General features: G+C 42.7%; 1 protein-coding gene across 2 annotated transcripts in view; it reads right to left on the bottom strand.

Annotated features, from left to right (window-relative positions):
* FOXK1 (forkhead box K1) overlaps window positions 1–15054 on the bottom strand; it is a 56331-nt gene extending 41277 nt beyond the window's left edge. Inside the window, exon 1 of one of the 2 annotated variants that reach the window (XM_041401643.1) lies at window positions 14782–15054. In XM_041401643.1, coding sequence (XP_041257577.1) covers window positions 14782–14990 — 209 coding nt within the window. In that variant the 5' untranslated portion in view covers window positions 14991–15054. The remainder of the gene's footprint in view (window positions 1–14781) is intronic. The other variant, XM_041401642.1, reaches the window with a different exon arrangement.
* Window positions 15055–15064: the final 10 nt, after the last annotated feature.

Genomic DNA, 15064 nt, shown 5'->3' with positions numbered 1-15064 from the left:
CAATTATTTCCAGACAAATGATAAGTAAGATGATATCAGAAACGAAGCCATGGTATAATCAAAAGAATATAATTAGTAGGCTTTTATAACAAACACATTAAGGTGAAGGGTCTCTGTTGAAGCCCACCACAAAAGTCACCTCTTAAACACTGATGACAACATGACACGGTTATTACTGGGTGCCCATCCACCGGGCAGAGAAACAAAGAGGTGGTGCTGTAATTGTACCTCCCTCAGCTTCACATTTCAAAACATTGGAGTCAGCTTCAAAATATGCCATTCATTCCAAACCAGGAGTGCTGGGCACAAGGCTGGCTATCAGAACACAAATTCCTGCTCCCTTCCCAAGTGCTCCTATTCCTTTGCACACCAGCACACTGCAGGTCAGCAGCACGTAGGGCAGATTTCATGGAGTACAGCCAGGGAAGATCTACCTCAAGTTTGCCAAGGTGCTAAATGCAGGAGCCTTAGGACTTGCCCACACCCACAAAAATCAGATGTGATTTTACATCAATATAAATTAATCTGCATCAATGACGTCTACCTTTGGATCAATATTGGCTCGGGGTTTTGTTTGATTATTTTTGTTAAAGGCTCCCCAGGGTGAATTTTGGCCCCATTTACAGAAGCTGCTCTGTTCTGCTGTCTAGTCCTTACTATAAACAACTTCATGTCTCTGAGCACAGTTAAGTTACAGTGAATTTTTCTGTGTGTGTCATATGGCAAACCACATCTTCACCCAGCACCACACTCTGCCTGACAATTCCACTCTCTCATTTATTCTGCCTTTCAGCTTTTCAGTGCTGAAAAGCCCTGCAGTTGCACTCCCAGGGGTGTTAACAGACCTGCAGAGAACATTCAGTAAGATGTCCTTAAAGGCTAAAATTAACCATAAAGCTGCTGTTTATTTTGAAGCTTGGGAACAGGGAGCTGTTTCATGTGTCAGAACGAGTGGCCTGACACCAAAAACCTGATATGAAAGTTTGCCACCGAAGAAGTGGGCTGGCACAAAGAGCAGACGAGGCTTTTATTTAAATGAAGTTGGCTGCCTGCACCAGAAAGTTTCACTATCAGCCTGCAGATGCCTGATACCATCTGTAACACACAGCAAGCCTATTATGTTATTTTGTTGTGTGTGTGGTTGTATACATAAAAATAAGGAGAGTTAAGAGACTCTATATAACACACAACAGCCTCTGTACCACGGCTGCTCTAATCAGGTATTCCAGCCTGTGGAGGTCTAGATCCTATCTTAACCATTTCTGCACCAGCCAAGAAATATTTGATCTTCCGAGAAAGCATAAATTACGTGCAACACGTGTGTGTATCTCACTTCTATGACCAAATCTTAGAAGTGTAAAAATTCCTTTCCATGTTAGGCTGATCAATCTGTTAATTTTTTAGTATACTGTCAATATTATGTTTTATTTTTTTCCCTAAAACTTGAAAATTTATCAGTATCCGTGACTTGAAAATAAATAACCAAAACTTAACATGCTACATATAGACACTCCAAAAGCTAAACAATTATCTGGTTTGTACATAGCTAAGAGGGGCCAGGAAACAAATTGTTTTATTTCCAGAAAAGGCTTTTTTAAATGAACTGGGTCTCTTTTTAACTCTAATATTTCTGTATTTTAATTTATTTTCCTAAATAGTGCTCACTTTCCAATCTTCCATTCTGAACTTCCTTGCACTTCATGTAACAGCATTGTTTTTCAAGATGCCTTTTTTAAAAGTATCACCACTTAAAACTCCTGTAGGTCACAACCCCTTTAGCATGTTTCAAATCCTGATTTCTCTCTGTGGAGATCACCAAGCCTCCCCCACCAAGAGAAGAATAGAGATCTCCTCCTCAAGAGCCAAGGGGTGTTTCCAGAAGGCCAAGCTGAAGAGAAAGGAGTGTATCAGCTACACAAACTGCCTTGCTGGAGCTTTTACTGTGTCACACAAAGGGAAAAAGGCTGTGCTGCCAGGGATCAGTCCCTTGCCAGTGATTTTGGACGGCAGCCTCTGGGACACACCACGGCCACTGCAGAGACACGTGGACAACGTCAATAACATCACTATCAGCTGCAAGTAGACACAGATGACCAGCCAGCCACTCCCTCCTCCCAGCCTCCTTTGTGTCAATAAATCTTACCCTGGCTGTTTGAGCAATGTTTAATCATAAACAGTTGGGAACATGCTCCAGAATATAAACAAAGGTGAGTAGGAGAAAAAACGGAGAGTGCAGTACTGAAAATCACTCGCCACTTGCTGCTGAGCCAGGTAACAGAGAGCAGAGAAACAAAGAACTGCTGGGGAACAGCACACAAGCACCTGGTGTTCATTTAAAGCAGTGACCATGCAACAACATTAAAATATCCAGGACTGCAGCCATGGAAGGATTTCAAGGACTAAATGCATTAACATTCTTGGTTCTCTTAAAAACAAACAAAAAAGAAAAATTAAATTGCTTAGAACACCCACTCAGATGCATGGAAATAAACTACCCTCATTGATCTCATCCCACTGCGATTTACAACAGTCATCTTGATTCCCTTCTGTGTTGCTAATCAAGCTAAAATTAACTCCTCTCCTGCTTACCACACATGCTAGAGCCACAAACATCAACACAGGGGCAGCAGGATCAATTGTTTCTCTCTACAAGCGCAGCCCACCTTGATCAAGTGGTAAATGTGTATTTAGGATTTACAGGATCTCTCCAGGGATTTTAACCACGTTTGTCATGGGGCTGGGTAGCTGTTTAGACTGGGTGACAGAGTAAGTAGCTCTACACTTCAAACACTTCTGAATAACTTCTCACTACTGGCCTCTATTTTACCTCTGTAAAATAGGCTGCAAGAAAATGGGGATTTCAGTCATGTTCAGCCAGTGTCCATCTTGGAAGAGTCAACATCACACTTGTCACTCCTACTCTGACTAAGAGCTAAGATGTGTCTTAAGGCAGCATCTTCAGAAAGCCCTGGAGGACTCTTCATTCCCAGAAGTTTGGGACTTATTCAGAGGTCACAGAGCTTTGTTTATATGGCTGTCACTCTAACAACACTGGGAAAAACAAATATCATATCTGAGTGTTCAGTTCTAAAGCAGCTTCATTTTAGATCCCAATGCAATGTTTTAAGAGGAAAAATGCCAAAACAAAACTAAATCCCAACCCTACCAGATAACAGCCATTAAACAAAGCTGAAGTACAGATCAAATTGGCAGAACTGTGGAGTAGAACAGAAGTTTCAAAGAGAAAAGCACTCCACAGAGATAAATATACTTCAAGTGTGTGCTTGACAGCAGCCTAGGTTTTATGGTATTGGAAAAATAATGTACAGTGATAAACAAGGTTAGTCCATCCACCCCCATGGTAACTTGCTGTCCCACTAAGTAAATTCAAGTGCACAATGAAAGGCAACTCTTATGAAACAATGCAGGATGACATTTAATTCTGGATTCTGCTCTGGCCACCTCATCCTGCACTGATCCTTCCTCAGACATCAAATTCTACACTGTAAGGCTGAACTGCACAGCCTTGGATCAGGAGCACGTTCTGCTCAGCCCTTGCAAGGGCTCAGAGGCCTGACGTGTCTCACTCTCCTGTAGGATTTCACATTTCCCACTTTCCCCAGTCCTAAGGGAGCACTGCCAAAGCACAGCTCCCAATCCCAGCGACAACACGTAGCCCCTGGCAGCTTCAAGACTCCTGGACCGTGGCTACTCTGGCAGCACCAGGCAGTGAGTCTGACACTGCTTTCCAGAGATGTCACAGAAACGCTCAAAACCAGCTCTGGAATACACACACGTACCCATTTTCTGATGCAGAGAACCAGAAAAGGCTGCCTAGCCCCCATTCATACTCAATTTTTCCCTGCTCCAAGATAAACCTTAAGATAAGAGCCTCAGTCTGGCTTCCATTCTACCACAGCAGAGACCACAAGAAGTGACTCAGCCTCTGCCACCACCTCTCATTCCTTCCCTGCTTCTGTGAAATTCAAGAGCCCTTCTGAGAGGCTTTCCAAGCCTCTGCTGGTCCCACTGATCTTGGTTAAAATGAAAAAGGTCAATATTAACTATTTTCCTTCTTTGCTCATCTTGGCAGAAACACTCAACTATGTTTCCCCCTCAATCATAAACCACAATTAACACCTACCTCAGTGCCAAAAAAAAGCCCCATCTGCACCCACGCTCAGAGGAACTTCCCTGTACCACCTTCTACACAGAGTTCTGTTTTCAATAAGAAATTAAACAGTACACCAAGAATTAAATATGTACTGACAGTATGGAACTAACTGCAGGGCCACAGTTGGCCTCTACAAGAAGCACTGGCTGTTCATTTCCATACCTCACTCAATACCAAGAATTTCAAATCTTTGCTTAACTGCCATGGAACTTTCAGCTGGCTGCAGATCCTGCCCCTTTCACTACACAAGTCTGGCCAACTTCAATTCTACTCCCATTTTCATCCTAACTCCCATTTCCTCGAGAAGACCCTTTCTTATTACTACAAGCATCCAGACTCTTGGGGAATTTTTGTACCCTGGAGAATAAGGGGAAACTAACTTTGAAAAAAACCAGTTCATAAAAATCTCCTAATAACCTTTTCAGAGAGAGGCACTTGTTTCAGCATCTTTGCTGGATACACTAGAGCAGTTTGATTCTCATGTAAAATCTCATTTACAATGCCATCAACTTTCTTCTAATGGGCCATTCATCATAGCAGGGTTTGCTTTCAAGCAGCCAGCCCAATACCTTGAAAAGTCTCACACAAGTCATTTAGCAGACTCACCCTTCCAAAGGCAGGGAACTACCTATAAACACATTAAGAAAGGCTGAGCAAAACAAAATCACCTCAGTAAAGCTCAGGAAAAAAAATCCTAATTTCCACATATATATGCCAGAAAAAGCCTGTGTGTGGGATGGTACTAACCTTTGAATTCAATCAGGCTCTCTAAGAGGGCTCTAACACGCAGAGCATGACTATGATGTATTTTCCTTTGAGGCTGGTTCAGTTCATTTAGAAAGTGATTGGGAAAAGCTAATGTACTATTTATGTATGTTATAAAAAACTACCCATATGGAGTTAAAACTTTGCAAAATGTTCACATAAGTCCGCTCCACTCCCTCTGAAGACATTTCACAATCCATTCAATACCCAGTAGAGGAAGCCAGGATTACTGTTTTAAAACAGCTCTGAGGGTAGTTGAAATGTTTTAAAAGCTGACAACTTCTAGACTCAGAGCCAAATAAACATTTGGGGCAACAGAGTCTCTTACACAAGTGTCTACAAAGTGACATCCACCTGCATCCTTCCAAATACTGACATTTAAAATAAAGGATAAAAGAGAATCCCAGGCACAACCTTCCCTCCTACTAAAAAAAGAGTAATTTTACTATGATTCAGATGATGTTGTACTGAATTGGCTTGTGAAAGGCCACCTAGCAGGACGTGGTTAAGATTGCAAACAATAAAAAACAATCACAAGATTTCTAAGGTATTTTAAATCCTGCCAATATATACAACTGGACTGTGGGGTTTAGACCTTGAAAAGAGTTTAACCAACTGAAGTGACAATGACTCTTGCAAAACACAGCACATGTGGAAGTTGTCACCCCAGTGGTTTCTATATTTTTAAATTACAAAAATTTTGGAGAGTTATATTGTCATATTAATGGCATAGTTTAATGCTCCCTTTCCTTCAGGAGAATATACAGAATTAGGGAAACATTTTACTTTAATAGATGTAGCTTATATGGAAGATTTATATGAACTTCACAGTTTGCAGTATCAGCTTTTTGGACAACAGAATTCTGGCCTATAGGTTTTCCTGCTATAGGCTTTTTTAATAGGAATTCTCATTCTTGCAATAGAAAGCAAAGCAGAAGAAATAGAGAAGAAACTGTAGTCACTTGGAGAAGAGGATGCACCCATTTGGTGACAAGAGACCTCACATTCAGAATCAATATCCACCAAAATAAACTTGTTTCCCAACTTCACCCTGTGGCTGTTTGCAGCGATTTTTACACAATTGCAAACAGGTGATGTGCAAGTCTAAACTACTCAGTTGTGCCTATTTTCAACAGCCAGTCTGCGTATGCCTTGTTTACACAACATACACACAAAAAAAGATAGCAATTCTTTAACTGAACCACTAGCAATCAGGAATTTTCTCCTAAGAATTCCTATACCTTAATGAAACTTCAGTGCTTGCCTTAATGTTCCATAAAGGCATTAGCAGCAAAGCATGTGCCAGCCTTTGACCTCCTTTGCAGGTCTTCCCAGGACTAAAACAGTTTCATTATCTTGTCTCATTAGATAGTGTCTGAGGGAGAGATGGGAAAAGAAGAGCTACAGTAATTATCCAGCTGAATGGACAAGGCAGAAGGAGGCAAAGCCACCCAACTGCCTGGCTTGTTGACAGCCAACACCCTTTACACATGGTGGGCAGGCAGCCACCAGCACCACGTTACACCAGCCATGAGACACTTAAAAAAAGGAACGAAATCAATAAATAAATAGCAGTTGGCACATCTCCCACACCAAGAGCCTACCCTTACCGGCTTGGGCTATGCCTCAAACTGAATATGAAAACCAAAATAATTTTTGGTCTACCCATCAGGTAGAAACAAAATTTGCTTTCTGTTTCTCGTCATTTTCTCCTCCCACACAATCAGGATTCCGAGTGTGTAAGAGTCCAGAGTTCTTGTGCCCTCGAGAGAGGAAAGGCCTGAAGTTGCTCAAGAACAATTCCTTTAGCAAGTGCACAAACTGGCTCTGCAGGGAGTCCAGTCCTGCTTAGACAAACTGTTGGTGGCTTCTGTATGTGGCCTAAAGGGAGATAGAAGATTAAAACAGTTTGTGTGGGAAGATTTCCCAAGGCTCTCCTTGAAGTGGCACGAAGCAGAAAAAAGGGGTACAGCTCCAAGGTTGTATTTCAGAGAGAGGGGGAGGGATGTTCTTTTCCACAGTGCTTACACCACCCCTGCAAGGCTTTTTGTCTCCTCATTCTGTCCTAAAAGATGGAGTGGATTGTGCTTGCACATGAAAACAGGCTCTTGTGCTAGAAGATTCTTGGGGCAGGATAATAAGTGGCAACAATGTGCTTAAAGTTTCCTTCCACTTCTCCTCCTATCCTAATCACACAGCATATATTAACACAACCAGACAAAGACTGTCCATCTTTGCTCCTTCAGCTAAGGCAGAGCTCCTAATTAACTTCTACATTATTTCTCCCCAACTGTCAAGATGTCCTTAAAGAACATGAAAATTACATATCTGGTACATTTAAAGGAGGGAGGAAAACCACCAAAGTAAATTGCACATGCACAACAAAGGACAACCCAAGAAATTAAACTCGCTTTTAAGTTACTAAAAATAGACGGGATGGGAGGGAAGAGACTATCAATCAAATCTTAGAGTTGCTGAATATTCAAAGAACAGCCTTGTAATAGACTGCTCTCTCAAGATTGCTTGAAATTTTTATGATAAAAAATGCACGAGGACATGAAAAACGGAGCAGAAGCTTAACGAAGAGCAAAATACACATGACAGAAGTGGATACAGAGTATTAATTAGGCCATTAAGATACTTAAATGTTTTACTGTCCAATAAAATATGTATTTCATAAAAATTAAGTGCCATGCAGAAGGAATGCACACATGCATTTACTGAGCTGTTCTGAAGAAACCAAAGATGTGAATTACTAGCAAAAAACATTTGTGTACAAGAGTGAATAGACATTAGTAAAATTGTATTTGTACTATGAAAACAAAGAATATACAATTGGATGGAAATTTTCACTCACATTTACTTAAGGGAGAAATTCATCTGCTCTATAAGCATCTCATCAATCTGCTTTTATGAGGAGGCTGCAGTCAACTGAAATAGGGAGACTTATAAATACTTGAAAAAACAGTTCAGTGATTAATACTGAATTATTGACTGAAGTGAATGCATTAAGACCAGACAATAATTTGTACTCACAATTAGTCGATTAACCACGTCTGGAAGTACATCAAGATGTCTTTTCATAGCCCACATTCAGGAGACAGAAAAAAATGCTTCGGCTTTTTCATCTTGCAAATTTGTCAAAGAAAAAAAAATCATTGCAAAAATGACACCTCCACATTTTCCCTGGTTTCAGATTTGCAGTCAGTTACATCAGGGCCCATCAGCCATTTCAGATGCATAAACCAACATTTTAACCTAGGTTTACCTGTCAGAAAACACTGCATAAGCTCAGGGGACTTCTCAGGCATTTGCTGCAAAGCATATTCAGCTGTAAGAGAACAAAGACCTTCACCACCCAATACCCTGTGGACTATTCTTTCTTTACAGTGGATATCTCAGTCACAAGTCTTTCAACCTCAGGAAACTCCTGGATGTACAGGGACTGAACCAAAGATAATAAAACAAAGTTGGTGTTGGGCATGGCTACATGTGAGAGAAGCCTCTGTGCTCTGGACAGCTATTAAGGAAAAGGAAAGGAATGAATCTGTACTAAAAGCAAATGAGAATTTTTCTCCCTTTTCATTAACATCACCAACTCAAAAGCACATGATTTTTCTTTTTTCAACCACAGTTCCACTTGGATTGGAAAGGAAAGCTGTTTCATCCACATCCAACCAGCAGTGAGGTGAAGCTTGGTCTGTGAAGCATTTCTGGTGACAGAGCCCCTTGGCTCTGATGGCAGAACACCCAGCCACTGCTCAGACACTGAGCTAGAAGGAGCTCAGTAAATCACCACGTGCCAGGGGAGCTGATATGGAGCTGAGTGCTAGCAGAGATCCCCCCAGAATAGGAAAGCCAGCTGGAGAGAACTGTCAGCTCTCTGAGTGCTTCAACAAGCACCTCACCAGCCTGCGTCCCCTTTGTCACCCCAGGCTGTCACAGAGCAGCCCCCAAACCCTGGCTGGCTCTGCTCTCTGACATCACTGCACAAACTCCTCTCAATAACAGACACCAATTACCACACCTGGGCCAGCAATAAACCTTTATTTGCATGGCATAAGGGCAAATTCAAGTAGTTCCCCGTTCTCTACCGACATCCTGTTGCCACATCTACTCCTCCAGGCAACTGCAACACCGAGAGAGAGAATTTGGTGTCCCACAGAACAGCTCAGATGCCAAATGGCCAGTGGAGCAGTTACTGGGAGCTTGCTCACAAAGACAACAGGCACATTAATCTGCTTGTCATTTATGTCCTCGGTTATTCAGTGCAAGGCTGCCTATCACGTTTTCTGGAGAGGGAGGGTAAAAAACAAAGCAAACAGCATTATTTTGATTTGTTACCAGAACAGGATGCTCTACCGTGAGTATGCTCCCACAGCTGGCACCAAAATAACTAAGGATATGAATTACTACAGATTTCATCATTTTTATTCCCCATTTTCAGAAAAACAAAAACTTTCACACTCATTCATCCTCTAGATTTATATGAAAACAAAACAGTACCCACAGGAAGGAATCCGCAGTCACCTAAGGATACGTGCCATGATTAAGAGTTTGCTAGCAAAAAGAAGTTACACCAGCACAACTTGAATCCACATTTATGACTTCATAGCTGAGACTCCCCACAAAACTGTACAAGACAAGTGTGGCATGTTCTCATTAGATTAATCTTTTCATAATCAACACATCAGCTAAGCTGAACCAAGCCTGGTTTAAAAGAATCCATAAGGACATACACTGAGTTTTGCATAACCTTCGTTTATATTCACAACCTGACTTACAGCACAGCTATTTTTGAATCAACAAATTGAGCAGCAGTTTCACATGAGAGAAACTTTCCCTTAAACGTTTAATATAACTCATGACAAATTGAGCTGCTTAGCCAAAAATTATTACTTGACATGAATTCCGTAATTAAAATCAGGTAATCCTTTATCACATCTTGCTGTGCAACAAAAAAAACCTGTTCTCAAAGACAGTCTTTGAAATTAAGTATGAGCATGAAAAATACAAGATGAAGCACTAAGAAAGCAAATCTTTAAAGGGTTTCTAGCAAGAGCAAAACCACCATCCACAAGCTGTAGCACAGCAAACAACGTATTTCAAACAAAGAACAAAAAAAAGAAAATTGTTGCAAATGTAGATAATGCAATATTTAAAAAGCAAAACTACCTGAGGAGTTACCAGAGACAACATACATATGCAGCATTTCAGAAACAACTAGTTCTGCAGTCGTGGTTCTGTGGTCAAAGCATTTCCTTGGTGTGTGTACACAGGGTGTGCAGCTGCCCCCAGATGTAAGGACACCCTCCCCTCCCTCGTCCCCACCGTGGTGGCATCGCTCCAACCACAAGAATGGAGCTTGAGTGGTTGGTGAGGTCACCAAAACACTGCAGTGCACTGTGCACATCTCCATTTCCCTAGAATATGGCATTTTTTTACACTTGAATTAGTGCCTGGAGTTTCTGGCTATCAGACTGTACAGCTATGTCCCTTAGAAATTGGATCCAATTCTCCCTTTTGTGGTTGCTGAGACACCCCCACTACTCAAACACCAAAGGGAACTTGTGTACTCACAATATGGAAAGATTAATGCACGTGTAAAATTCTGCAGGATCAGCACCTTGGTGTGTGGTCAGAGTATTGGGCTATTTATTTTTGTCAAGTTTATCGAGCATCTAGAAAAATCCCATTATAAATAAAGCAGTATGCTCTTAATAAAACTTGACATGCAGGGTAAGTTTTCAATTTATAATGGGGCTTATATATATAATGTTTTTATTTTAACTCTGTGTTTTGATTTCCTACATCCATGTATTTACTTCCCTTGAATTTATTCTCAAGCTAAAAAAGCTCCTCCATTTATTTCCTAAATGCTAAAAGAACTACAGGTTTAAAAACTTGTTTTTATGCTTAGAAACCTCATACTGAAAGAACTCATTTACACTCAAAAACACCAACTTCAGGCTCCATTAATTATGCTACTGCAAAAATTCAAAATGGTCACAGCCGCAATAAGCAAATATCCCATGAAACATTCCCAGACAAGCATCATTTTCCAATCTATTGAGCTCACAGTTCAGAAAGCTCAAGTGCTATTATCAGGCTATGCTCAAGCAACACTTGCAGGTTTAGTCAATAGAACTTTTGTATTTAGGAGCATCTGAAGACCTGACTCATAGCTACTTAAAATTCAGGTTAGCAAGTTAAACTTTCTACTGCTACAGTGCCTTCTGTTCTGGGGGACAAAATAAATAAATAACAAAGAAATGCTTATTTTAGTTACTGAAGTGTCTAACTTGTTATTGCCAACTATTTTTAACACTGAGTCAATTTTGAAGAAAACAAAGAAAAAGTTAATAATTCATCATTAGTCTGATCCCATAAACACTTGATTACACCATAAATTTTAAGAAATTACTGTATTCAACAGGAAAAAATACTGCACTTAATGGTTCCTCCTCTATCTTACACTTTTGCTGGTATCAAGAGTTTTTAAAACCTAGTGCATATTCTCCTGGTAGTTTTGAGTTCCTCTCTTTCTTATAGAAAAACACCCAGATATTTATCTACAGATTTCCAGCTCCCACAAGCACAGCCAAAAAAACATCACAAGCTATCAAAAGAGTTTCTAGCAAATCCTTAATTTGATTTGAAGCACTTATTTTTGATGTAAGTACTTCCATCATTTCATCTTGATTTATATTTGTGATGTCTGCCGTAGTGTGGCACTTATTAATTAAACTGATTAAGGATCTTCAGCTGTACCATAGGCCCTCCACTCTTCAACCCACTTTGCTCCTAACTGTCATTAACCTCTAGGAAATGTCCTCTTTGTTGGTTATTACTGTTTAATTATACTGTATAGTTATGTCATCACATCTGTGAAATACAACCTCCCGTAACAACACAGCTGTGGAATATGATACTCCTGCCCAGCAGTAAAATCCTGGTTACAGCAGAGAATCCACACACACCACGCTGATGGAGGAAGTGATACAAAGCTTTTCAAAAGCCCTTGATTATGAGTAGGGCTGTTGAGACAGGAGGTAAGTACAGCCTTCAAGAGAGGTCTCAAACTCCCCCTCTTTCCTCCCTGCCCACCCCTCCTGACAAGATTCTCCATACATTTCAGGAATTACTACTAAACTTAGAAAACTTAGAAAAGAGAAGTTCTATACAGAAATAGTAAAGTGAGAAGGAACCTCAGAAAACAGAATTTATGAGCTCATCATCTATTTTTTGACGAACAGTATGAACTACAACTGAAAGACACTTTTTCCTGGAACCCTCTGCTTCCATTCATGATCTCATGATGCACAAGCATTTCCTCTGCTTGTAAAGTAACAGCAGCAGTGACTGCAGTGGTCCAAAGAAAACAGCACTTTGCACATTTCTGCCATCCTTTACAAGTGTGGGGGGAAAAGGGAGGACAACCACTCAAACAACTCATTTTTAGAATATCACCAGCAAGAGCTCCCCACATCACAACGACTTCCTCTAAAACATTGGATGGAATGATCACTAATTCCTGAAATTTAACATAAACTGTATATTCTGCTGGTATACGGAAAAGGTGTGGCTGCATCAAACACAGCAGGAGTGTTACCATAATATGCAGAAAACATTGTGTAAAATCTGTGTACTACAACCTGTCCTCACTTTGTCCTCCTTCTGACAACATTAGCTGGCAGTAAGCTCACAGGCTTCTCTGCAAAAAAGAAATGGCACTTTATGTTTACTGGGGAGCGATTTTTGTGTGTGTGGAAGGGTGACTAGGAGAGAATTGCCTGATTTTTCAAGAGTGGAGATAATGAGATAACAGCAGACAGTTTCAAGCCTCAATCAAGACTCTATACGCCAAGCTTCAACAAGATTTTCTTTTTCCTGGTCTGAGTTACAAACCCTTGACTAGCCAGTAAGGAGTTGTTTACCTGAGAGAAGCAAGGGGGCAAATTCCTTTAGATTGATGCAAAACATTTTCCTACTCTGGAAGTCAGAAAGGGAGGAGCACCAAGTTTATTTATGTAGCTCAACCAGCAGCCAAGCTATGAGGACGCCTTATTGTGTAGAGTTCAGAAGTGTACATTAAACTCCTCCCTTTAAAGCAATGCAGAAGGAAAGTTGCCATTCCCACTCCAGGAGTCAGGAGCAAAGGGGAGAGAAATAAGCAACGAGGTTGCTGTTTGACATAGTTTTCTGTCACAATGCTTATGATTAACCAAGTGAAGAAACAGAATGACAGGGAGCAGAGAGCTCGCACAGATACCACAGCCAGAGGGAATGACAACAGAAGTGCCCAGGGCTTCGGGTGGTCTTGTTTTACAAAGCCAGATTAATTAACCAGACACTAAAGGATATCTCTTTTAGAAAATGAAACACGTTAGAAACCAAAATGCCTCAGAGAGTGAGCAGCCAGGGAGCTATAAGTAAATTACTAAGTACAAAATGAAGCAGCCTGCAGAGGAAATGTGTAATTAAAAAACCCTCCCCTGAGCGACAGGCTGGCGAGAGAGGGATAACTCCAGGACCCTGGTGCTGGAGGTAAACAGTACCTAAGCCAAAACGTGACAGATGAAAACAGATGTTTTATACAAACAACAACCCCCAATCTCCTGCCTTTACAGTGTACTCAGCGATGGCATTAGGCACAGTCAGTCTGGAAGAACCTGAGGAGATGCACACAGGAATTACATCACCCACCACCATCACACTGCTGCCCTGGGGTGAAGCACTGCAGTCGCTGGACAGTACTCAGCAACTATAAACAATGTTTTCAGAGGAAGAACTAGAGTAACATCAACCTCATTCTTCTTGCTGCAAGAGAATTTAACAGAGCACAGACCCTGGTGGCACAAACCCTTCTGCACCCCTCTACCCTTCCATAAGGAAGCAAAGACACCCTTGGGCACCTGCTGTCCTGGTGAGCAGCATCACTCCCAGCCTGGCCTGATTCTTTTTTTTCTGCTGCCCCAGAGAGACACCAAGAACAACACCTAACTTGCCAACCCTTAAGTAAGCAATTCTGGCAAAGTGGTTTCCAACTTTTTCCACTAAATCTTTTCCAAGGAAGACAAGGCTTGGGTGTAGCAAGTTTTAGCCCACTGAGAGTCCTTCCTTCTTCTCTTTTTGAAACCCTTAAGAGCCATCAGTTGAACATGAGTCTGTCTGCAGGCAAGCATGGAGGATGATGACCATGGGGGACACCCTGCAGCGAGGGGCTTACACTTCTTCACACCTTTTCCCCAGACATAGCTCTCTCAGAGGGAGCAGCCCCAGTCCCAAACACCATCATCTTCCTCTTTCTCGGCCACAGACAACAGCAAGGCTGGGAAGGTGAGGACATCCCATGTTGATGCTCAGAACCTCATCAGGCAGATGTCCCTCAACAGCACCTCAAGCCCTGCACCAGGTGAGTGTTCCTCACCCACTGTGACCAACTTCAAGTGAGGGGACCTCCACTGCCCCCTAAGGCTGTCTGTGAGCAGAGGGATGCTGTCTCAAGCCCTCCACCTCATTCAGAGGCAGACCCACACCATCCCCTGAGACCCTGCTGGGCAGGGGGACCCCTGACCCCTGTTTCCTTCATCAACTGTGGCCCCTCACCATCACCTCAGGCCCTTCTCCTGGCAGACACACATCTCCTGCATGGAACACGGGCAGCTCACCGTCTGCTCCGTGGGGCGAGGGACCCCTCCCCGTGCCCTCCTCGAAGGAGCCCCCGCTCCGCCCAGCCCCACGTCCCCTCCCCAGGACAGAGGGTCCCTCTCCGCCCGCTGGGGCCGATCCTGCCCTGCGGAGCGGGCCCGGCGCCGCCGCCCCCGGCCCCCGGCACTCACTGCGGCGGGAGCTGCAGGGCCGGGCCGCCGCGGCGCTGGAAGGCGCCGTCCACGAAGACGCCGTTCTTGCCGAGGCAGCGCAGGTAGAAGTGCGGCTCCTGGAAGCTGAGCTGCAGGTGCCGCCGCGAGATGAAGCTGGAGTGCCCCATGTTGACGTCCACCGAGCCCTGCGAGGAGTTGCGGCCTATGGTGACGGCCGGCTGCCGCATGAGGAACTCGAACTCGCGGCCCTGCAGCCGCGCCAGCACCGGCCCGGTGCAGGCGGCGGGCGGCGCTGCCGGGG

This window comes from Onychostruthus taczanowskii, unplaced genomic scaffold, assembly GCF_017590055.1.
Source record: "Onychostruthus taczanowskii isolate IOZ18803 unplaced genomic scaffold, ASM1759005v1 scaffold19, whole genome shotgun sequence".
Classification (NCBI taxonomy): Eukaryota; Metazoa; Chordata; class Aves; order Passeriformes; family Passeridae; genus Onychostruthus; species Onychostruthus taczanowskii.
This window is presented reverse-complemented; position numbering and strand designations above follow the sequence as displayed.